This window comes from Zootoca vivipara, chromosome 13 (genome assembly GCF_965207765.1).
Source record: "Zootoca vivipara chromosome 13, rZooViv2.hap1.1, whole genome shotgun sequence".
NCBI lineage: Eukaryota > Metazoa > Chordata > Lepidosauria > Squamata > Lacertidae > Zootoca > Zootoca vivipara.
Window position 1 is genome coordinate 35,220,176 of NC_142596.1, and position 22,237 is coordinate 35,242,412.

General features: G+C 42.8%; 1 protein-coding gene across 14 annotated transcripts in view; it reads left to right on the forward strand.

Moving 5' to 3' along the window:
* Positions 1 to 20,537, forward strand: part of LUC7L (LUC7 like) — a 30,574-nt gene extending 10,037 nt beyond the window's left edge. The window contains exons 1-13 of one of the 14 annotated variants that reach the window (XM_088657113.1): positions 922 to 1,161; positions 2,804 to 2,874; positions 3,137 to 3,221; positions 3,875 to 3,969; positions 6,111 to 6,209; positions 7,803 to 7,913; positions 8,986 to 9,129; positions 9,881 to 10,057; positions 10,349 to 10,437; positions 10,984 to 11,013; positions 12,461 to 12,631; positions 15,491 to 15,552; positions 18,563 to 20,537. In XM_088657113.1, coding sequence (XP_088513239.1) covers positions 3,218 to 3,221; positions 3,875 to 3,969; positions 6,111 to 6,209; positions 7,803 to 7,913; positions 8,986 to 9,129; positions 9,881 to 10,057; positions 10,349 to 10,437; positions 10,984 to 11,013; positions 12,461 to 12,631; positions 15,491 to 15,518 — 948 coding nt within the window. In that variant the 5' untranslated portion in view covers positions 922 to 1,161; positions 2,804 to 2,874; positions 3,137 to 3,217 and the 3' untranslated portion in view covers positions 15,519 to 15,552; positions 18,563 to 20,537. Of the gene's footprint in view, positions 1 to 921; positions 1,162 to 2,803; positions 2,875 to 3,136; positions 3,222 to 3,874; positions 3,970 to 6,110; positions 6,210 to 7,802; positions 7,914 to 8,985; positions 9,130 to 9,880; positions 10,058 to 10,348; positions 10,438 to 10,983; positions 11,014 to 12,460; positions 12,632 to 15,490; positions 15,553 to 18,562 lie in introns of those variants that run through there. The other 13 variants (XM_088657111.1, XM_088657103.1, XM_088657107.1 and 10 more) reach the window with 13 other exon arrangements.
* Positions 20,538 to 22,237: the final 1,700 nt, after the last annotated feature.

Sequence of the window (22,237 nt, forward strand, 5' to 3'; positions counted from 1 at the left end):
ATATATATATATATATATATATATATATATATATATATATATATATATAACCTCAAAATTCTCACAACACCCTTCAAATAAAATGACTGTCTTCTGTTATGTAGGAGACGTGCCCTGTTACAGAGAGGAGGGGGGCAGGGGAAGTCCTGGTAAAATGCCCAGTCTGAAACCTTGGCGGAATGAATGCATGATAGTCTAGTAAGCTGCTAAAAGTATCCCTGCTAGTCACATAAAATACAATGCTATAGATTGAGCAGGGGATTCATTAATTTGATTTATTGCATATGGTTGTTTATTTCTGGATCTTTCTTAATACTTCCTGGTTCTGTAACTGGATTTGCAATTGCTTTTAGTCAAATACAATAAATGATTGATTATCTTATACAGGGACTTTCCTTTAAGTCGACAAGGTGCAACGAGGCCTTGTGTTCAAATTTCGGAGTTCACAGCCCCGTATGTTTAAAATGAACATTATTTATTTTACTTGCATTTGTGCGTATGCAGGTTAATCATAAAAATAAAAAATAAATCTAAGCAGACTGTACAAAACAGTCCTTTGGGAAGAAGGCCAGGATATACATTTTAAAAATAAATACACAAAAATATAAATATAATATTGTTGTTGTTTAGTCGTGTCCGACTCTTCGTGACCCCATGGACCAGAGCACGCCAGGCTCTTTAACATATTCATATTAAAAAATACCAACAACATTGAGGATACTGTACATATAAACAAAACCAACAGTCCGAAGCGAACTGGCGGCGAGGCGAAGCTCCGCTCAGAAGCAACCAGCGTGCACTGCGGACTTCGGCTCGGCTAGGACTACAACCCCCAGAGTGCCTTTCGCGCCAGCGGTTGCAGGAGGAAAGCGAATAAGACGGCGGCCGCCTCCGTTTCCCCCTCCCCCTTCTTCCCATCGTGCCTTGCGCAGGCTGTAGCGAGTGAGAGGCCGCGCTAGGGTCGGTCTCCGCGGCCTGGGCTCGCGCCGTTGTTCCACCCCCCACCCCGCCGCGCTCCCCTGGTTTCCAAGGAGACGCAAGCCACCCCCTTTCCCTCCGCCGCGCTCTCCGCTCACCTCGTAGCTGACGCCGCCGCCGCCATGTCGGCCCAGGCCCAGATGCGGGCGCTGCTCGACCAGCTGATGGGCACGGCCCGGGACGGTGAGTTGGGGCGGGCGAGGCGGGGGCCTGCAGGAAGGAAGCGAGCGAGCAGCGCCTTGGGCCTGGCGCGGACAGAGCCTTTGGGGGCCCCCGCCGTGGCGGGGCGCCGCCGTGGCTGAGGAGGCGACCCACCTCTCGCCGCCGCCTCCGGTGTCCATCGGCGGGGCCTCGCCTCAGAGGCCCACCCAGAGCAGGGCCTCTCTTCCCCTGCCTGCAAACTGAGGCTTTCCATCCCCTGAAAGAGGCAGCGGCTCTTTCTCTTCTTAATAAATCCATAAGGTTTGAGGGGTTCAGTTTCTGGGAGGCCAGGGATGAGTGAGCGCTCAGGGTATGCTCAGAGGCGCTCTTGCCCGACCGCCCCCCACAGCAATCCCCATCGCCAGGCGCGCTTTATTTCACACGTCCTTGGCTTGAGCCTTTGCGTTGTACCCTGCTAGGAAAAGCCCCTCCCTGCTCATAAGAGAGGGGCATTGGGATTATCCTAGGATTATATGATACGGGGATAAGAAGGACGTTTTTGGCTGATGGGCATCTAAAATGAGGAGCAACTTTTAATTGCTTCTTTCAGTTAACCAGGATAGGTAAGTGGAGCTTCCAAGTCCAGCAGAAGTCTACCTCTTAATACCAGAAGTGCTTGTGTATGTTTTAGGGTAGGGTGAGGACTCCCTGCCTTTGTGGCCTCCTTGTAGGTTTGCCAAGGGGCAGTTTGGAAACTGGATGTTTGAAGGAGTAGATGGAGCATTGGCCTGAGCCAATGTTACTGCTGAGCCATATGGAGAGTTTATAGCAAAAGACAGCTGGGTGCTAGCTGGCCGGAAGTCAAACCTGTCAGGCCAGTTTAAAGTTTGGCTGTGTGGCAAGTTGGCCAGCGTGGTGATTGTTGGTCATGGCAATGTGGGTGGTGAGAGTCACCAAGCACAGCACTTGGATGAAGGTGCCTAAGCAGGGTAGCCGAGTCCCCAGCACCTGCATTATTATGCCTTCAAGGTGTGTCAGTCCAAATGCCCACCAAAGCTGGTGGCGTAGTTCTTGACTTAACATCTAATTCCTGGAAACATCTGCTCAGTAGCCTAAAACACTGTTACAGATGGTATAAGGGAAACAATGAGGTGTTTTAGAGTAACTTAGGATCTAGTGTGTTCAGTACATTTCGAGGGCACTCTTGGAAAGCATTGGCAAGGAATACATATTACATTAATTCCTATAACCCGGACACTTAAAGCTGCCTGAAATGTAAGGCTTTATATGCCAGATTTGTTGGTTTTAGCTCTGTATCATGAGCTGAAAGCCTGACTTTTTCTGGTCTTATGTGGTGAGGCTTTTCTTTTGTAGACTCGCCTGTAGAGGTAATGCTTCGTGAATAAAAGCACGAAGGTAGGCCTGTTCTGTATGGAAACAGGACTTTAGTGCTAGCCCCTTGAAAAGCTGTGCATTCCTGTCAAGGTTTGTATCTGCTTCCTTACTTGAATCAGCAACTATCTGGCACATTTGCAGAACTCTGCAGATAACTTTTTGCACTTTGTTTCGTAAATGAATAAGTGCTCGTTCTTTCTTTGTGTATTTGAGTTGCTTTTGAATTGCTTCCCATAATTTTATTTCATACAAACTGAACAATTGTGGCCCCTCTATTTTATTTATAAAGGTTCAGTGTATCTTTGCCTGCCTACATCAATCTGCAAGGGAGTTGCAGAAAAGCCTCATGTTCATCGAGCCGTGAGTCACAACCAATTTTTAAAGCTGTTATAACAAAAAAAGTGTTTGCTGCTTTTTTCACAAGTAACTTTAAAAGTGTAGCTTAGAAAAGAGAGGAAAAAGGGAAAAATACATTTTTAGTAGACACAACATTAATCCTGGATGCTTGCAAATCCTGGTCTATAGTCATACACAGACTAGCTTTTAAAAAAACAATTGTCACATACCATTACCACTTTGCCTTTACTTTTTATGTATCATTCCCCTGACTTCCTTACTGCAGGTGTGGGCAAGAAAACTTTTCCTTTAAAACTTTTCAACAGCGGGCATAAAAATTCTGCAGCTGAGGTCTTGAAGAAGGCAGATGGGTATAGTATATGTTGGAGCTCGCAGTGTGTATTAACTAACTTCCTTTTTTTGTTGGTTTTGCTTGTTTTTAAGTGGCTCCCAAATGTAAAAATGTTTTCTGAGGGCGGGGAAGGGGGGGACAAAACAGATTATACTCTTCAGGTCAACACCAAAATACGTCTGGTGGCCCTGTGGCACCTCATTGCTTGTTAATAGTACAAGGCAGCAGCATTAACTGAAAAGACAGTGAATTAATAAATAGCTGCTTATTAAAATTCCCAGGTGTTGATCTGTCTTGTTCATGGTGTTCAGAGATCACAGGTTTTGATATCTCCAGAGCCTTCTCCATGCAGAAGAAAACTCTTTGTGGTCTGGATCCTTGGCTGACTCTACTGTCTTTTTACATAGATGTCTGGCTATGGGCATTATTGTGGTCAGCACCATTCTTAGTAAGTGGTGCATGTGACATTAAATGCTGTACTTGCTTCGATTCTCGGCTGTGAAAGAAAAATGAATATTCTCCGACTTAATGCCTTTGTAGTTCTTCAAGCAGTTCTGGGGTTCATGAAGTATTTTTATCTGCATAATGAGGCAAAATAGAAACTTACCACAGGTTACCTTGCTTAGCATTTTAAATGATATTTTCATATTTATAATCAAACATGAATTTCAGGAGATGAAACGAGGCAAAGGGTGAAGTTCACAGATGAACGAGTCTGCAAGAGCCACCTTCTGGACTGTTGCCCTCATGATATTTTAGCAGGAACAGTAAGTACCCTTCCTGATGGTGCTACAGAATATATGGTTTAACAGTTAAATCCTGCGTGGATCATTCTGTGTAGCTATGTGTACAAACTCAAAAAACCCAAGTGGTGTCAAGCTGGCAACCTCCCGTTTCTCTAATAATCAGGATCATAATACTTTGGAGTACAGTGGAATTCTGTGTGATGTTACTTAAACATTATGAAAAACTCTACATGACACTTAAGTGTTCTGGTTATGAAATTGAAGTAGCTAAGTTGAGCCCTTAATCTCATCTGTTATGGGGAGCAGTCCAGTAGTTACCTGGGCAGCAGAATTCACATATATCCAGTCAGCTGATGTAAAAGGGGACATCATAAGGAAAAGCGGTAAGATGTTCTGTTAGTAATGTGTGTCCGTTTTATTTGTGACAATTTCGTATAAAATGTGGATCAGCAAATAACTCAACCTTCTTTTATTCAACAAAAAATACACAGAGCATTAATACAAATAGCAGAATATAATTCAGCCTTGTATTTGAAATGCCAGAATTTTTGAATTTGCATGTTTCAGAAGTGCATAATTGGCCCACAATGGAGTACACCAAGTGAATTTTAACTGGTTAAAAAGAATACAAAATCCTTTTAAATACGTATATTATTTTAAAGCTGTAGGGCTGTGTCATTCCTACTCAGAGTAGACCCATTGAAATGAATGAACTTGACTAACTTTCATTAATTATGATGTATACTTTTAAGTAAAACTTAGTTGAATACAACCCATATATATCAGGCATCCCCAAACTTCAGCCCTCCAGATGTTTTGGACTACAATTCCCATCTTCCCTGACCACTGGTCCTGTTAGCTAGGGATCATGGGAGTTGTAGGCCAAAACATCTGGAGGGCCGCAGTTTGGGGATGCCTGCATATATATTAATATCATCTGACTCAAAATGAACATGTATAAGGTAGCGTTACTTTTTTCACTTTTACAAACCTGGGTCATACATTCCTAGAGATGTAAAGTTTCCGGAAATTTTGAAGCTCGGGGAAAAAAACTCCGGGGTTGTTTTTTTTTGGAAAACTGGAAATTTTCGGAAAAATTGAAAAAAAATGCTACATTAGCACTTCTTTTTTTCTTTTCCAGATTGAAAGTCATTCTGTTACTTTAGATACATAAAATATCGCTATGGACAATTTTAATGGGCATAAAATTAACACAACTAGCCTATTAAAAATATAGTGTATCCAAACAATTATTACAAACAGAATTTACTATTAAAATAATATTTATTTGTATTTGTAACAAATGGAGCAACAAACTCCTGAACTGTTTACTAGTTTATGTGGAACAAAAAACCTCCACAAAACAATTTTTAAAAATCCAGAAGTAACAATTATTCATATTTCCTCTCCACAGTATTAAAAAAACCATTCTCATAAAAAGAACTGAAGAAGGAAGTGGGACTAAGTTTCAATGAATGGGCATGAAATTTAATCAGAATAATTTTCTGAGCTGTAATGATCAGTATCAGTTTCAGTCTCTGCTTCTGCATCTACTCTGTTGTGTCTGTCATTTGCAAAAACAAAACTGAAACCTTTTTCTTTTCTGGTGACAACAGCACCTCCTAAACCAGGCATCCCCAACCTGCGGCCCTCCAGATGTTTTGGCCTACAACTCCCATGAACCCTAGCTAACAGGACCAGTGGTCAGGGATGATGGGAATTGTAGTCCAAAACATCTGGAGGGCCGAAGTTTGGGCATGCCTGTCCTAAAGGAATAAATGTATCTTGTTCTTGCATTGGAGAGTTCAGTTTGTAACCTAGGATTTGCTTGCCCTCACAGAAATTAGAATAATCTGATACCATACATATTTTTTAGAAATGATTTATAAAATATTTGAACCCCTTATCTTAAAAGATTTTATTCATCATGTTAAAATAAAACATTCCATAATCAATTTTTTATTTTTTCTATTTTTCCAATTTTCCAGAAAAAAACAAAAGAGGCTTCAGGGGGAAAACGGGGGGGGGGGACTGCCCCCCCCGAATTTTCCCGTTTTCCCCCTGGCCTTCACATCTCTATGCATTCCTCTAAGCCTAACCATATTTTCGCATGAATGTAAAGATTTCAGGTTGTTTTGTCTTCTTTTCTCCTTTTTCAACAGCGCATGGACCTTGGAGAGTGTACAAAAATTCATGATTTGGCACTAAGAGCAGATTATGAAATTGCAAGTAAAGAGAGGGACCTGTTCTTTGAGTTGGACGTAAGTGCTTTGTGTTTTTTTTCTGGTAATGAAATGCTGGTATCAGATTGGGCAACAGTAAGTCTGATATCTCGCTAATCTTGTGATATTTTCCTTTGTAAGCTTCCTGCAAAGGTTAGCAGAAGTTTTCTATACCATTCACAAAACACTCAGTGATTTCTGAACTATGCAGAGTTACAACTAGTTGTCAGACAGAGACTTCGAAAATTGCACTCTAGATTTTAATGAGCAGTTTGTTACTAGGCACAAAGTGTCTAGGGCAGGCACTCCCAAACTGCGGCCCTCCAGATGTTTTGGCCTACAACTCCCATGATCCCTAGCTAACAGGACCAGTGGTCGGGGAAGATGGGAATTGTAGTGCAAAACATCTGGAGGGCCGAAGTTTGGGGGTGCCAGGTCTAGGGTTTCTCTTCAGAGAAAAGTTGTCATGCTGGGCACTGGCTCCAAATAATCCCAATGCAACAAGCCCTTAAAACTATTGCAGGTTAATTTGGAGATTACGTAGTGTTTATTTTTATAGGCATATATTATTATTATTATTGTTGTTGTTGTTGATAATGTGATGTGCTGCTGCTCTGCCCGAAACAGGTGCGGTCACTAGGGCCTGCACTCTGAGATCAGAGTGGAGCCCACTGGTCATGTAATCAATACCACTGAGCTAAATCTAGCTTGTAGCTCTTTAAAGCAGTGTTTCCCAACCTTGGGTCTCCAGCTGTTTTTGGACTACTACTCCCATCATCACTAGCTAGCAAGACCAGCGGTCAGGGGTGATGGGAACTGTAGTCCGAAAACAGTTGGAAACCAAAGGTTGGGAAACACTGCTTTAAAGCTGCCTTTGCCAACCAGGTGCCCTCCAGATGATCTGGACTACAACTCCCATCAGTCTTATCCAGTACATGCTTAACTGAGCAGAGTTGCCGTACCCTCTTTCTTCTGAGGAATCCAGCTCAATATATCCTCTGCTGTACCTAAGAATTCTAAGAGCAGCGTAAATAGTATTTCAGTTATTTTAAACTTCTACCTAAAATTGTCTTCGTTGCCATTTTGCCATTCTTGTTATATAAAACTAAACAAACTAGCATCACTGCTAGGGTTTAATAATTTGATGTACCACAACAGCATTAGGATATTGCTTTGTACTCTGAAAAAAATGGGTTTTCTAAACACACTCCTGCTTTTATCCTGAAGAAACATCTCTAGTTCCCCTCACCATCAGTTGCTTTCATCTGCCCCTTACTGTCACTATCACTTTTGATCTGAAATACAGTGGTACCTCGGGTTACAAACTCCACTAACCCAGAAATAGTACCTCAGGTTAAGAACTTTGCTTCAGGATGAGAACAGAAATCGTGCTCTGCTCTGGTGGCGCAGCAGAAGCAGGAGGCCCCATTAGCTAAAGTGGTGCTTCAGGTTAAGAACAGTTTCAGGTTAAGAACGGAATTAAGTTCTTAACCCGAGGTACCACTGTACCAACAAGAGGATCGTGTTCATCTTTGGGCATCTCTTCCAACAGGGAAAAGAATATTGAAGCAACGTTCTGTGCATACACCCTTCCTACATGTGTGTCAGCTTTGTTTGTTTGTACATCTGTAGGCAATGGACCACTTGGAATCCTTTATTGCTGAGTGTGACAGAAGAACTGAACTGGCAAAGAAACGACTTGCAGAAACACAGGAAGAGATCAGTGCTGAAGTGGCTGCAAAGGTACTTCAGTCGGGCAAAATCATGTGTGGCAGCCTCCTTTCTCAAAGGCTGTATCAGCAGTTGCCATCCTATTCTCTTGTTACATGGGGCTCCCAGTGTCTTCTGATTTACTGGACCAATTAGATTCATACTTGCCCAGCTTCAGCAATGCTGCATCCCCAGATGTTCCCAGACAGTTCAGTTGGCATCTATGTGAGAAGCTGGTCCTACCGTAAATGTTAAATGCACGAGCTCTTTAAGTTGGGTGGTCCTTAGTTCAAGCTGCCTTGAAGCTCATGTCAAGGTGTGATATAAAACGTAATACAATTTCCCTAGCCTTATAAATAAGCCTGCAACACTTATCAGCATGTAATAAATAAATCTTACTAGCCTGATGGGGGCTGGAAAAGGAGGATCGGAGAACTGCAGGAGCATCTTCATTTCTGTGCTGCAGGAGGAGGTGGAGCCTGCTGTCCTTTAGCAGCTGCCTTGGTTTCTTTGCTAGACTTTGTTCTGTGCCTCCCCCACCAGCCCTTAGGTTTTTTAAAAAATTCAAAGGTCAGAGTAAAGAAGGCTGGTGCTGCAGTGATATTGCAATCACAAATTCACTATCAGCCTAGGGATAGAGTTAGCTTACCTTGGAAGATTACTTGGATGAGGCATTTGCCTTCCAAGCATTTATAAATTAATAAACAATTAAATAAGCAGTGGCTCATTTTTGTTTCAATATGTGTTCTGCCTTTCTACCAAAATGTGCTCAAGGCAGCTTGAAATGCAATGCAAAGTCAAAGGAAGCAGGCTTCAAGCCAGTTTACTGCATTAGAAGGGAATACCCCATTCTCTATTTTCCCTTGAATCTTTCACATAAGAACTTTTCCTTTAGACCAGTGATGGCCAAACTTGGCCCGCCAGCTGTTTTGGGACTACAACTCCCATCATCCCTAGCTAACAGGACCAGTGGTCCGGGATGATGGGAATTGTAGTCCCCAAACAGCTGGAGGGACCATTAAATTCCTTGGGTGCCCAGACCAAAGTCAGATGCCAAAGATGCAATCTACTCCCTTGATCACTAAACACCATCTCTCCTCTCCAGGCAGAAAAAGTGCATGAACTAAATGAAGACATTGGCAAACTTCTGGCTAAAGCCGAGCAGCTGGGGGCTGAAGGGAATGTGGATGAATCTCAGAAGATACTGATGGAAGTTGAGAAAGTCCGAGCAAAAAAGAAAGAAGCAGAGGTTTGCTTTGCTCTCTTCTTAGTGATGATGTTCTGTACAAAAGTTACAATTCGTTTTTTATTTAGTCTGCTTTAGCTGCAAAAATGCACCATACTAAAGCAAAATGTGGAGTTGTCTCAAAGCAAAACTAGGTGAGGAAATACTGATGACTAATTACTGTCTTTCTTGCTTGAAATGGCAGCTTCTGAGTATTTCCGAACATTTTCTGGTTTAAATCCTGTGTGAAGGTGTGTTAGCATCCTAACACATTATGTGCAGGATTAACTGAGCTGTAGTCAGATAGTGGCTACTATTTCTAGTATATTGGGGTAGGTAAAAAGGTAAAGGTAAGGGACCCCTGACAGTTAAGTCCAGTCACGAGCAACTCTGGTTGCGATGCTCATCTCGCTTTACTGGCCGAGGGAGCTGATGTTTGTCCACAGACAGTTTTTCTGGGTCATGTGGCCAGCACGACTAAGCTGCTTCTGGTGAAACCAGAGCAGCACACAAAAACGCCGTTTACCTTCCCGCTGGAGCAGTACCTATTTATCTACTTGGACGTGCTTTTGAACTGCTAGGTTGGCAGGAGCTGGGACCGAGGAATGGGAGCTCACCCCATCACGGGGATTCGAACTGTGTGGTTTAGACCACAGCATCCCTAGGGTAGGAGTACATTGTTAATAAGCTGGGAGAAATTGTTTAGGGTAGAGAGATGAAAGCGTAAGATAAACACTGTGGAAGTATTGATACTCAGCTGTCTGATCTTCCATAGGAGGAATACCGTAATTCTATGCCTGCATCCAGTTTCCAGCAACAGAAGCTGCGTGTCTGTGAGGTCTGCTCTGCATACCTTGGTCTCCATGATAATGATCGCCGACTTGCTGATCACTTTGGAGGCAAATTGCACTTGGGCTTCATTCAGATTCGTGAGAAGCTGGACCAGTTGCGGGTGAGAACTCCGGTGTGGGGCAGCTGCTTTGGATGCAGAAGGCCACGGTTCAATCTCTGCTTTACAGATGCCCCGAGGGGGGATTGTAGCCCTGCTTCATGGCTCCTGTGAAATGTGGTTACATGAACAATATGCTCTTGTGCACTTTTGTAGCATTGTCCGTCTCTTGCTCAAGCCATTGGAGAACCATCCTGGTAGAGGATGAATTACTGTAACTTGTGGGTTTTTTTTGTCAGACTTGTGTTGTAGCAGGCGTCTGTGTTTAACAAGGTTTGCTATCTTTTATCATAGAAAACTGTGGCAGAGAAACAGGAGAAGAGGAATCAGGACCGGTTGAGACGGAGAGAAGAAAGAGAGCGAGAGGAGAGAACGGGTCAACGGTGAGTGAACTCTAGGAAGTATTTTCAGTGGAAAGTTGTGGTGCTATGGCTTAAGGCTGCTTGTGCTGCTGTGTGAAGATCTCAAAGAAATGGTGTGGCAAAGAGCAGGCATTAGTCACACTTGGATTGTGGGCAGTGCATGGCACATCAGGGCCATGTATTCTGGTTGCTTCCCCTCATGTCAGGAGAAAATGTTGTCCGGTGTGGGCTTTGGAAGGGGGCAGAGAGGGAGAAATGGGCATGTTGCTGCTTGGGGGAAACTAGCAGGCCCTGCAAGCAAGCAGCAAATGACACAACTGTCCAAACGGCTAGGGGTTTTGCCCTGAAAAAGGTAATTAAACGTGCCTTGCTTTATCACTTGTAATTGTTTCATAGCCATTTTTCTGAGTCAGCTTTAACATTTTTATCATCCTTGGCCTTTAATTCCTGGTGTTTAGAATTCTTTTCCTAAGTGTTATTTTGCTCTAAAAGAATATTTGTCCATTTGAAAGATTCCCATAACTGTTAATCATTAACTTACTTGAAACAAATGTTGATTTTTGCTAGGTCTGGATCCAGAAACAGAGATCGCAGAAGGTGAGTGTTTTAAGTTGGTAAAGATGGTTCTTCATTCTGGGTAAGGTGACTGGCATCCCTTTGCAGTTCTTTCTCTTGCTGCCATTCTGTTTTAGCATTGGACCAGAGGAGGAAGAACCCCGGTGCCTTTTCCAGTTTGTAGCAATTGCTTGCTTGACCAGTCCCTACTGTGGTTTCAAGGAAGTGTATTTAGGGTGGGTAAACCACAATTATTTGGGTTTAAAATATTGGATTGCTCCACTTGATAGAGACTTGCCTGAACAAAGTCCTTGCAGCATTTTCAATACATACTTAAAGGCCTTTTCATGCATCCATTCTTCCTGTATGGATGTTAGGTTGGCAGTCTCAAGAGGGTGGTCTCATGTTGAGCCAAAGCCATTTAGATTCTGAGAGAAAGCCAACCCCTTTAATTTTGCCTGGATTTTTGTAGCAAACCATTGTAGCTGCTGAGACCCTGGGAGAACATGCTCCTTGTGGCTGAGAGTAAAAGTGGAAGAATGACCGATACATCTTTGCCGAGAATTGCCTTGAATATGCTGTAGCTGTTCAGGAGCACAAAACACCACCTTCTTCTCTACACTGTCACATCTGAAATGGAAGCTTTGCATCTTCCTCAACCAGGAAGTGCCCAGGCTCTTGCGGAAGAAGTGCATAATCTGGGCAGAGGTGATGTAAAGGCTGCCTTTTCAGCATGGTGCTGTGGAGGAAATGGAAGCTGAGGGAGTATTAAATGTGCAGAAGAGGAAGAAATTGTTCCTGTTCTGCAGTAGTGAAATATAAAAGAGCTCAACTTAATCCAAGTAGTAGCTTGCTTGAACTAAATGCTCAAAGGATTAAATCACATGTATTAAGTCATTAAGAGATGTTATAGGACAGTGAGTGAAATGAAAGTACTGAATGCTATTGTGTTAGGAAGCATACAAGGTCCTAAAATTACTGGAATTAATGCTTATAATCAGCGAGTCACTCTGATATAGAAGCATTTTAGTTGTTTATTAATCTTAAATGTGATTGGCAAATCAGACATTGCTAAATTTCCTGGACAGCATAAGGGGTTGAGGAAGCCTGTTCAAAATATTTTTATGCAAAGCTGAAGCTATTGGTGTTCTGTGAGGTATGTCTTTTTCATTTATGCATTAAGAGAAGCATGTTTTTATGTAGGATGTTGCAGTCCTACAATACTGGTCAGACTAAACAGTATTGCCCAGGTTCAGTTTCTTCCCTGCTGGTCATTAAACTCATTGGGTGGCATTGAGCAAGTCACTTTCTCAGCCATAACCTACCTAACAGGGTTCTTGTGAGGATAAAATGAAGGAAGAACCCCGAATGTAATAAAAACTTGAAACTGAATTTCTTTGCAAATGCAGCAGTGGGGAAATGCAGCTGCTGTTCATGTCAAATTTTCTATATTTCTGGGTTTTATACTGCTTATTCCTGGATCTTGCAGGTCGCGCTCTCGAGAGCGGAAGCGAAAACGGTCGAGGTCCATTTCCCGTGAGAAGCGAAAGTCCCGCTCCAAGTCCCGGGAACGAGAGAGGCACAGGCGCCATCGCAGCCGTTCTGGCAGCCATAGCCGAGGCCACCGGCGGGGATCCAGAGACAGGAGTTCAAAACACAAGTAGGCTTGGCTTTTGCAACCTCTTGGGGAAAGGCTTTTTGACTTGTAGTTTAGCCATGAGAAACGAGTTCAGCTGACTATTGGAGAAACAGTGAGAAAATAGAGATTGGTTCAAAAATCAATGAACTCCTTCCCAAGGCTGGGAGAGAACTGGTTCACGTGATACAAATAAGCAGGGAATGAAGTTGAAGGCATGTGCTGCTTTCTCCCATTGTCATCCTAGAAGGTAGGGTGTGTAGATGTTGTCCATGAGCTCCAAAAGCCATTTGGGACTCATTGGATTTCTCATGGACTAGACCTGCAAGAGTGACTTTGCACATCACCAGAGAAGGCTTCCCTACTTCTTTGCAACACTTGCATCTGCTCAAAAGCATACTAGTTCCTCTGTAAGTAGAGAGAATTCTCTCGGACCCAGAATGTTTGTTTGGAATGGTAAGATCTACTGGATTTGAGACAGGCAGATACTTTTCTAATTGAGAGAGGCCCAAATCACTAGCGTTAATCTCTCAGGTGCTGTGTAGGTTTTGGTGGCCTAGTGAAATTGGAGTTCTTGGTGGAACTTGCAATCAAGTAAGTGAAAAAATCCCAAGGACTCAGGCTAATATGACGATTTATTAGATAAATGTTTTTCAAGTCTTAAATGAAATATTCCTTATATAGATGAGATGAAAACTCCAGGAAAAGGCCCTGTTTCGATATTCTTCCTCAGCTGGAAAATTGAAAGACCCTATGTTAATACTCCTATCAAAATGTTGTAATATCTTTAAAATATACAAACATATAGTTTACACATATATAAAGGAAATATCCAAAGCAAAACAGTCTTGCCTACGATTCTTAGAGTTTCAAGGTCGAAGTGTACCTATTGTGTCAGAGTAACTGACTGTATACGTTTGTGGAATTAAAAGGAAAGATGAGGTATAGTCTGCTAACAAGTTAAAGAGACAGTAGAGGAATCATAGGCAATAGACTATTGGATAAGATCTGGACTTGATTGATTAGAAAGCAGTGAATATAAGAGGAATAGGCTGAAGTATGGGAAGTCAAATTTAAATTTGTATAATTCGGCAGAAGATTTGAATTAATTAATTGATATTTGTATAATTTGTATAATTTGAAAATGTATTAGATGTTTAAATTGGAAAATCTAATAAAAATGTTTATTAAAAAATAAATAAAACCATCTGCAAAAAATCAAATCCACTCTACAATACACTTCTTGTACTTCCACCATAAAGGCAATCATATATAAACATTGGCACCTCCTTTCCAACGTTCCTGGCTGTCAAAAACCTCTGCTCTTTGGTTTAAAAAGAACAAAAACCCTCAGAGACTTCCTGGTAAAATCTGACATGAACAAATAAAACCAAGGGATGAGTTGCCCTTTGGTCACTTCAGATGTGGAGGATGCAGTGTCTGTAAATACGCCTTACAGGTGAAGGAATTTTTCCGATGTACAATCGGGATTCAAATTTACCATTAGACACTTCAGCAACTGCAATACTAGGAACTGTGTGTATGCATGGACTTGTCCCTGCAACAAGATGTACATTGGCAAATGCTCTAGACAAGTAAGACTCAGGATCAACGAACATCGATCCAGAATATGTAATCATATCATGGAGGCAGCACATGGAAGATGACTTCTTATTCTTCGTTATATGGAAGCTACCCCCAGAACGTTACCACTGCAAAAATAATGATAGGCTTCTCTTGCAACAAGAAACCAAATTTATTCACCTGTTCAACACGGTTTCCCCATGGGATCTGAACAACTTATCAGGACTTTACTCCCTTTCTATAGTCTGTGCTAAGGCATACTTTCAGTTAAAGTTCAACCATATCACTATAGCTGTAAATTTTCTCTTTAAATCTTCTCTTTAAATTTTTGCAGTAGATTGTACTTATACGTTGCAATTTGAATTATACTACTATCTCTTTAACTTGTTAGCAGACTACACCTTATTTTCCTTTAAATTCCACAAACGTATACAGTCGGTTACTCTGACACAATAGGTACACTTCAACCTTGAAACTCTAAGAATCGTAGGTAAGACTGTTTTGCTTTGGATATTTCCTTTATATATGTGTGTAAACTATACTTTGTAAATTTATATTTTAAAGATATTACAACATTTTGTAATACATAGGGTATTCCAATTTTCCAGCTGAGGACGAATATTGAAACAGGGCCTTGTCCTGGAGTTTTCATCTCATCTATATAAGGAATATTTCATTTAAGACTTGAAAATCATTTATCTAATAAATCGTCATATTGGCCTGAGTCCTTGGGGTTTTGGTGGCCTGGCACACTGTGGTTTAATTGCTTTGAGGGTAAACAATAACCCATGATTACTATTAGGGAGGTAGGCTTGCTGTGAACAAGGGCAGTAACATGCTCCATGGCCAGAAGTGCTCCCAGATTTGCTATAAATGCTTCAGAATTCCTCCACCACATGGTTAACTGGATTCTACTTCTTTAAAAATACTGTAGTTCTGATCCTAGGGAGAAGCGTAACAGGAAGCACTTCAGTTCAGATCTACTGCATGCAAGCATATTAACCAAGTGGCCTCCTGACATACAGCTGTACCTAGTAACTTCCAGCTGCTGATAATCCATAGCAGTATTGCAGGTAGACTGGGGAAACCTAGTCTCTGTTCGCCATGTTCACTGGATTGATAATGTCAACAACAGATGAGCAAGTGAGAAATGAAGAACATTTACAGTTCTCTCCTCTATGAAGAGAAATGAGTATTGGAAAGTAGGTTTGCTAGAAATGGGGTATGTGGAAATTATTGACTTCATGGTTGAGATACTAAATTCATTTTTTAAATCTGTCTTGAACATGAACAATAAAGAAAAGAAGTTTGGACAATTAGGAAATGAGGAAGACCCTGTAATTACTATTGCTAAAGAGCAGGTAAGGGAATGCTTCAGAAAACCCAAACGTACAATAGCCCATCTCAAAGTGTTCCCTTGGCGGGGAGGAACTGTATCAGCCGTGTTTTCTGGAAAAGTTAAAAATTAAAAATGAGAAGGCACAAGAAGTCTCAAAAGAAAATGAAGTGTTTTATTTCTTCCGAAATAGAAATCATACTTTGATATGTTGCCATCCCTAAAATGTCAACATCTCAACAATAGATACTGAAGCTTCAAGAAGATGTAAAATGATAATAAGAGACTGTGTTGGGTAAAGAGTTGAATAATTTGCAGGTGTTTGGGCTGTTCCCATCTTCTGCTTTTGCATTGTTTATCATTTAGATGCCAACACTTCAACTACTCTTAAGTTGTTTTGAGTTGCTGTGGCAAACATGTGACTAATAAATTTAATTAATAAATAATAAGCTTTATAGTGTGTTGATGTAGCATAGAATAATAAAAGCATTGTAGGAGAACTTATATTGACCCCCCCCCAAAAAAAAACTGTTGGCCAAGTCTACTCTAGAGAAGCTCCCTGTAAAATAAAGCTGTTTGTGTTTGAGTTGCTGATTGTCTTTCTCGGCTTGGTAGAAGCTTTAGGGCCTAATTTGTAGCTATCTTTAGTTGGTTTTTGGTATGAAGACTGAATGCTTCTGCACATTGCAGCTTTAGAATTTTTATAAGCCGCTGTGTGTATGCAGCCCCCCCCCCCCCCGGTTGGCTGATCACTTTTGTCATGCTTAGCGTTTGTGTAGTTATGGTAGTCCCTATCCCAATTTCATACATTTATGTCCTGCCATTCTTCCAGTGAGACAGGAGGTGCTTTTAAGGTGCACAGTGACCCTATGAGGTGCAGTAAATTAGGCATGACAAATAGAGAGTGAGAGTGTATGCACATGCACATATGCATGTGGTGGGTGGGAGTCCCCCTGTAGGATGGGGTGCCAAGATCACCTTCTCAGGTCACTGTCCAAGAAAGTATGTCTCTGAACGCCAGTTGCTTGGAAATACAAGTGGGGAAAGGTGGCTGTTGTGCTCAGATCTTGCTGGTGGGCTTCCCATAAGCATCTGATTAGCCATTGTGAGAACAACATGCTGGAGTAGTTGGGCCACCGGCCTCATCCAGCCTCAGGGTTCTTAACTTCATTTCTAAGCCCACTGCTGTACAAGAGTGGCTGTCTGTTAAGATTCCTGTTTTCACAGAGGGTGACTGTAGCAATCGGGGCTGGCATCAGGGGTCAGCATCACTGGGCACTTGCTGAGTCTCACACCATAAAGTGAGCTGCAAATTAAAGGGCTGGCAATATCTCACCTCCCCGTTTTCACATCAAATCTGATAGCGATGGGCATTGTGTCAGGTTTGTTGGTTGGATCAATCTCTATCCCACCGTTCCTCCCAGAGGAGCCCAAGGCAGCAAAGCAGGAAAAAAACATAAATTTAAAATAAAACACCCTCACAGCTGAACAAGTCGTACTTGTAAAGCACTTGTGTAAACTGGGATTTGGTGGGAGGGAGGGGGAAACAGGAAACGGGTCAAATGACTTAACCCTGCATTGTGCTGGCTTCAGGATGTATGGCACAGTTGAAGGAAGGAAATATCGAGATATAGGATGAACTGTGGGATAAAACAGGAATAGATACGTGTGAGAGATGTATAAAAAATAAGTTGTAAAAAGAAACTGGTTACTAGCCAAGAGGGAAGCAGGGGAACTCCCTAACGCACAAAGAAGAGATTTGTAACAGTTTAGAAGCATACCGGTAGCATAGCAAGGAGCCTTGTTTAATATTGATGTCATTGCTGAATTTCTAGGTTTGGTTGAACAGTAAAATAACTAACTGAACAAAATTCATTTTATTGCAAACTTGTGTTACTTCTCTGGTCCTGGGCAGATGGGCCCAGCAGTTATTGCACTGAGCTTATTCCTCTATGTTGCTAAGCCTGGGATTTGATTGACTGATCTCATGCTAGGGTGAGCCATTGTGGTCCATTCCCTAGATCCGGGGCATGGAACCTTTTTGGCTTACCAGAATCTAATTTAAGAGGCAGGTGAGGCTGAACACCTGTCAGTCACCTGACATCACAGGTTGCCCAGTGCAGTCTCAAAGCCGGGAATTCAAAGCACCATGTGCATCCCAGTCATCTGGTACATTTAGAGTTCCCTGCAGGGAGCTTCCTAGCACACCTGATCAGCAGGCTTCAGCTCTATTGCATATTCTCCACAGTCCATTTGAAAATAGTCAGGGATCCTGGCAGACCACTTAAGAAACATCATTTTTTCTTTTAGAAATCAAAGCATATGCATAATTTGTCTTTTTCTAACCAAATCGGGTGGGCATGCTGTTTCTGTGTGATGTTGATTGGAGAGCTTGTCAGCTTTTTCCTCAGGTCAGCATTTGTCCTGTGTTTGGACTTAAGAGTGGACAGGCCATTCAGGACCCTTCTTCAATGGATTGATTTTTTTGGGGGGGGATAAGTTGACTGCACCAGCACCATATTATGAAAATATTAGCCCTTAGCCAGTTTGACAGTCTAGTCTTGATCAAAATAGCATTGCTTCTCATTTTTTGTTACCAGCAAAAAGGGCTGTGCACAGATATCTATAGCTCAGTTGGTAGAGCATGAGACTGGTTAACCTCAGGGTTGTGGATTTGAACCCCACGTTGGGCAAAAGATCCCTGCAGGGGGTTGGACTAGGAGACTCTTGTGGTCCCTTCCAACTCTACAGTTCTGAGATATCGTTAACTGTTCTATAGTCTTTCCATGGGCAACCTGATTGCAGCTTGTAGATTTCAGCTTATGAACCTCTGCATCTAGTGCTTGACCTTGACTCTAGATTTAGGTAGTACCTCACCCTGTGCTTTGTCTACCAACCCTGGAGGGTGGCTCTTCCCGCCCATCTGGGCTGTCTTTCTGCCCATGGTCCAGAAAGGAGAATTGGTAGGCTTTAAGTCCACAGTTCCCTTTTCTGGTCTGAAATGTTTTCACACATACACACACTTTCCATTCTAGAGCCCTACAGTATGCTCTGGTTTGCTCTCCAGATCCTCTAGAGATCGGTCTTCAAGGGAGAAATCGCGGGAAAGAGACAAGAAAGAGAAGAGCTCTTCTGAACGGCGGCATGAAAGCACGAATGGCAAATCTCACCCTAAGAGATCCGAAGAGAGGGAAGCCGGCGAGATCTGAACTCCGGGCGCGATCTGTATTCTACTGTGTATATAGTCTTGAGAAATGTTCTACACAGCCCAAATTTTTCTCATTTATATTAACTGAATACAGCACATCTTTTGTAGATCCGAATTTCTATTGTTTCTGCAGGTAGCAAAGCCAGTAGTGTGACATTTTCCTATACTGTTGACTTGAGACTTTTGTCTTTTAATTGAAAGAAACAAACTCAGTCGCTGGTCTTCAGTCCAGTTTAGCGACTTAAGCAGAATGCAGCGGAAACAGGCAGAAGCTGTGGGGGGTGGTGGGATCATAACGTGCTGTAGAAACTCATGCTCCACCTGCCTACGTTAAAACATCACTTGCCTTTCTATTGCAGACTTGAGTTCATAGCATACTAAAGAACCTCAGCAGCACTGGTACTCCCCACCCCCCCTTTCTAAATATGGCAGGTTCATGTAATGTTTCTGATATCCAAGACATTTAGCTAAATATGAACAAGCCAGATTGGTCAAAAGTAACCTACACCACAGCCTAGCTTAATAAAGTTGTTTTGGGACAGCTGTACAACATGGCACAATATCTCTCTTCTTTTTTGTTGTAGTAGTTGTATTTAGAGCTTGGTGAAAGTAGCACAGCATTTAAAAGTTAAATGGATGTTAATTGGATTATTTTGTCAAGTTATGCAACTCATCAGTGTGAATTTTGCACTTCAGGACTTCATTTTTCTGTGTTTGCTTCCTAATTTCCAGGTTGCCAGTATTGACCCCACTGGATATAAATAATGTTGTTGCCTGATGGAGAGGTCCTGGTGTAAGTGGGATGGGATTCCTCACTGTGCAGCCTCAAACCGGAAGGCACATTAGAGCAATTCCATTGAGAGCAGTGTTTACAACAACACAGAATGGCTCTACCAATTTGGCAGATGAGGACCTGGCATGGGGAGCCCTGTTGTGGGACAAGCAAACAACTCCCACATCTAGATTGATTCTGCAGTTACAGAGGGGTGGGGGTGGGGGAGTGAGATGCACTATTCTTGTTGGCAGTTGTTAAGCAGATTGCAATGTTGTCAAGACTGCATTTGCAGTGACCACCTGAAACACAGCTGGTAGGGGTGTGTCAAAGAGGTAGAGGGGCATAATCATAGCCATGTACTTCAGGTACTTTTAATAACTGCTGACAGCAGCTGAATAAACAGTCAAGGTGCTGCTGCAGGGAGTGGTGTCTAGGGTACTGGGAGTTTTTGACTTTTTCTTTGTATAACTGTGCCTCTTCCCTCCAACTCCCATCTTTTTTTTTCTTTTTTTGTGCTGCAGAATTGTGTTCATCAATGCATGTTTAATCAAGTTTCTTTTCTGTTTTATTCTCACTGCTGAATTCTACCTTTCCCCCTCCCCCAAGAGGAGTGGTTGAGAGTGTGTTCTCTCAGCCTTTTGTGTGTTTGTGAGTGACTACCAGGAGAACTAATGAGCCAGCAGAAGGCACAGATGTGTTTCCTTTGGGGAAATCGGATTGAGACCTACAGCTGCCATTGGGATGGGTAATATCTGGGCATGCTCAGACCTAGAATGTGTTACTCTCTGGAAAGTCAGAGGGCCCAGTAAGAAGCCAGCAAGGCCAGCAAGGCATAGCGTATTGAGTGTATAAAATATTAGGAATCCATCCCTCTGTGGGGTTTTTATGTTTAGTATTTGCAGTTGAGCAGTTTGATCCTTAACAGCACCTTTGTTTGCCTTTGAGGGATATTGGTCTAAGTAACAAAGATGTAAGTAAAATGCTCTTCTCTTGCCAGTCTTATTCACATTAAAAGCTTATCTTTGTGGCTCGGAGTGAACCGTCTGTTTTGGTGTAACCCTTAATGCTTGAAGTTTCCATGAGCAACTCAGCCCTGTCTGTACTGTCAACTAACTGAAGAGATTGGAGTACGTAATTACAGATATTGCAAAAATGGGAAGGAAGGACCTAGGAATGGGAAAACCTTTCTGTGGACTAATGTAGTAGATACCCTGGGCACATGAAGAAAAACTGGCACTGATATGGCACTCTTCAGAGCGCCACTTTACAGTCAAAACTCGTTTTACACCTACCTCTGTGAGCGACTGCCACGGACCCGGAAGTGTTTACATCCGGGTTCCGCGGCGTCAGATGCGCAGACGCGATCTGTGCAGCTCGCACATGCACAGAAGCGATCTGTGCAGCGTGCGCAGAAGCGCTCTATCGGCACTTCGCGCACGCGCAGAAGCGTGCCTTCAGGGAGCAACCGCCCGCCTCCACGGAACAGATTGCGGTCGCAAACCGAGGTATAGCAGGGCTATACCACAAATGGGAGCTGCAGCAGCATGTCACAGTTTCTCCTTAGCTAACATGAGTGCGGATCTGCAGTTCCAGTTATCCAGGATACTATAAATTCAAGCTGGCCAATTCATCTTTCTTCCTCCTTAGCCCCTTTCTGTATTTCTTTTCCAAGGAACATATGACATTCATTTGCTCCTGGAGGTCACCGAAAATGGTCAGTTTCTTTTGAGCTATTTGGTAGGAAGGCACTGCTCCTCCATTTGGGACTTACACAACGTTTTGCATTTCTGGATACCTGGGAGTTCAACCAAGGAGAGTCCACTATCGCCCAAGGGAGTTAGTTCCACTGTCACAGACAGCTCTTGCTTTCAGCAAGTTCTTCCTAATGCTTCATTGGAATCTCCCTCCTTGCCATTTGAATCAATTTGTTTGGGCCCTCCCCGCTGGACCAGTGGAAAACAAGCCTGCTCCATACTCCGTGTGACAGCCCTTTAGATCTTTGAAGGTGGGTCAACCGCTGTCTTCTCCATGTTGAACATACCCAAGTCCCTCAACCATTCCCAGATGACCCCAAAGCCTCTCCATGTTGGGGTGGGAATAAGACAGGCGTGTGGAAGCACAGGCTTAGGGGCTAAATATGGTCCAGCTCACATGCCTGGATTCTGTGCTGGGCCCTTGAGTGCTTTTTGTCTGGCTGGAATGCACCCTTGAACTGTGAGCATGCCTCTTGCTTGGCTGGATAGGGAAGGGAATTGTTACTCCCTAAAAACAGCCAGTTGCAGCAGCCACACAGGAGCGGACAGCATGCTGAGATTTCCAAGCCATCCAGATTAATCACTTGGCAGCCAAAACAACTTGAAACACAGGTTCTTGTTCCCTATCTTCAAGGGCCCAAAGAACTGGAAAGCAGACTAATGACCTGTTGCTAGGAGGGGAAAGTAGTGGAACAGAGCAGATTATTAACATTTCATGCAAGCTGCCCTGTCTAGATAGATGTGGACCCTAGCTTTCAACCTTTTGCATTGCTTAGGCGTACAGTTTTCTCTCCTGCAGTGGGAAAACCTAAGTGCCCTCAAGTTGCTTAAAAAAAACAACTGTTTTATTAGAGATTTGTACATTGCAGTCCCGTGGTCATTATATGGGAAGAAGCCCCCATTGCAGGCAGTGGGACTGACTTCAAAGAGCAAGAGCAAACATGCCTAAGGTTGGGTGGCTATTTACCTTCTG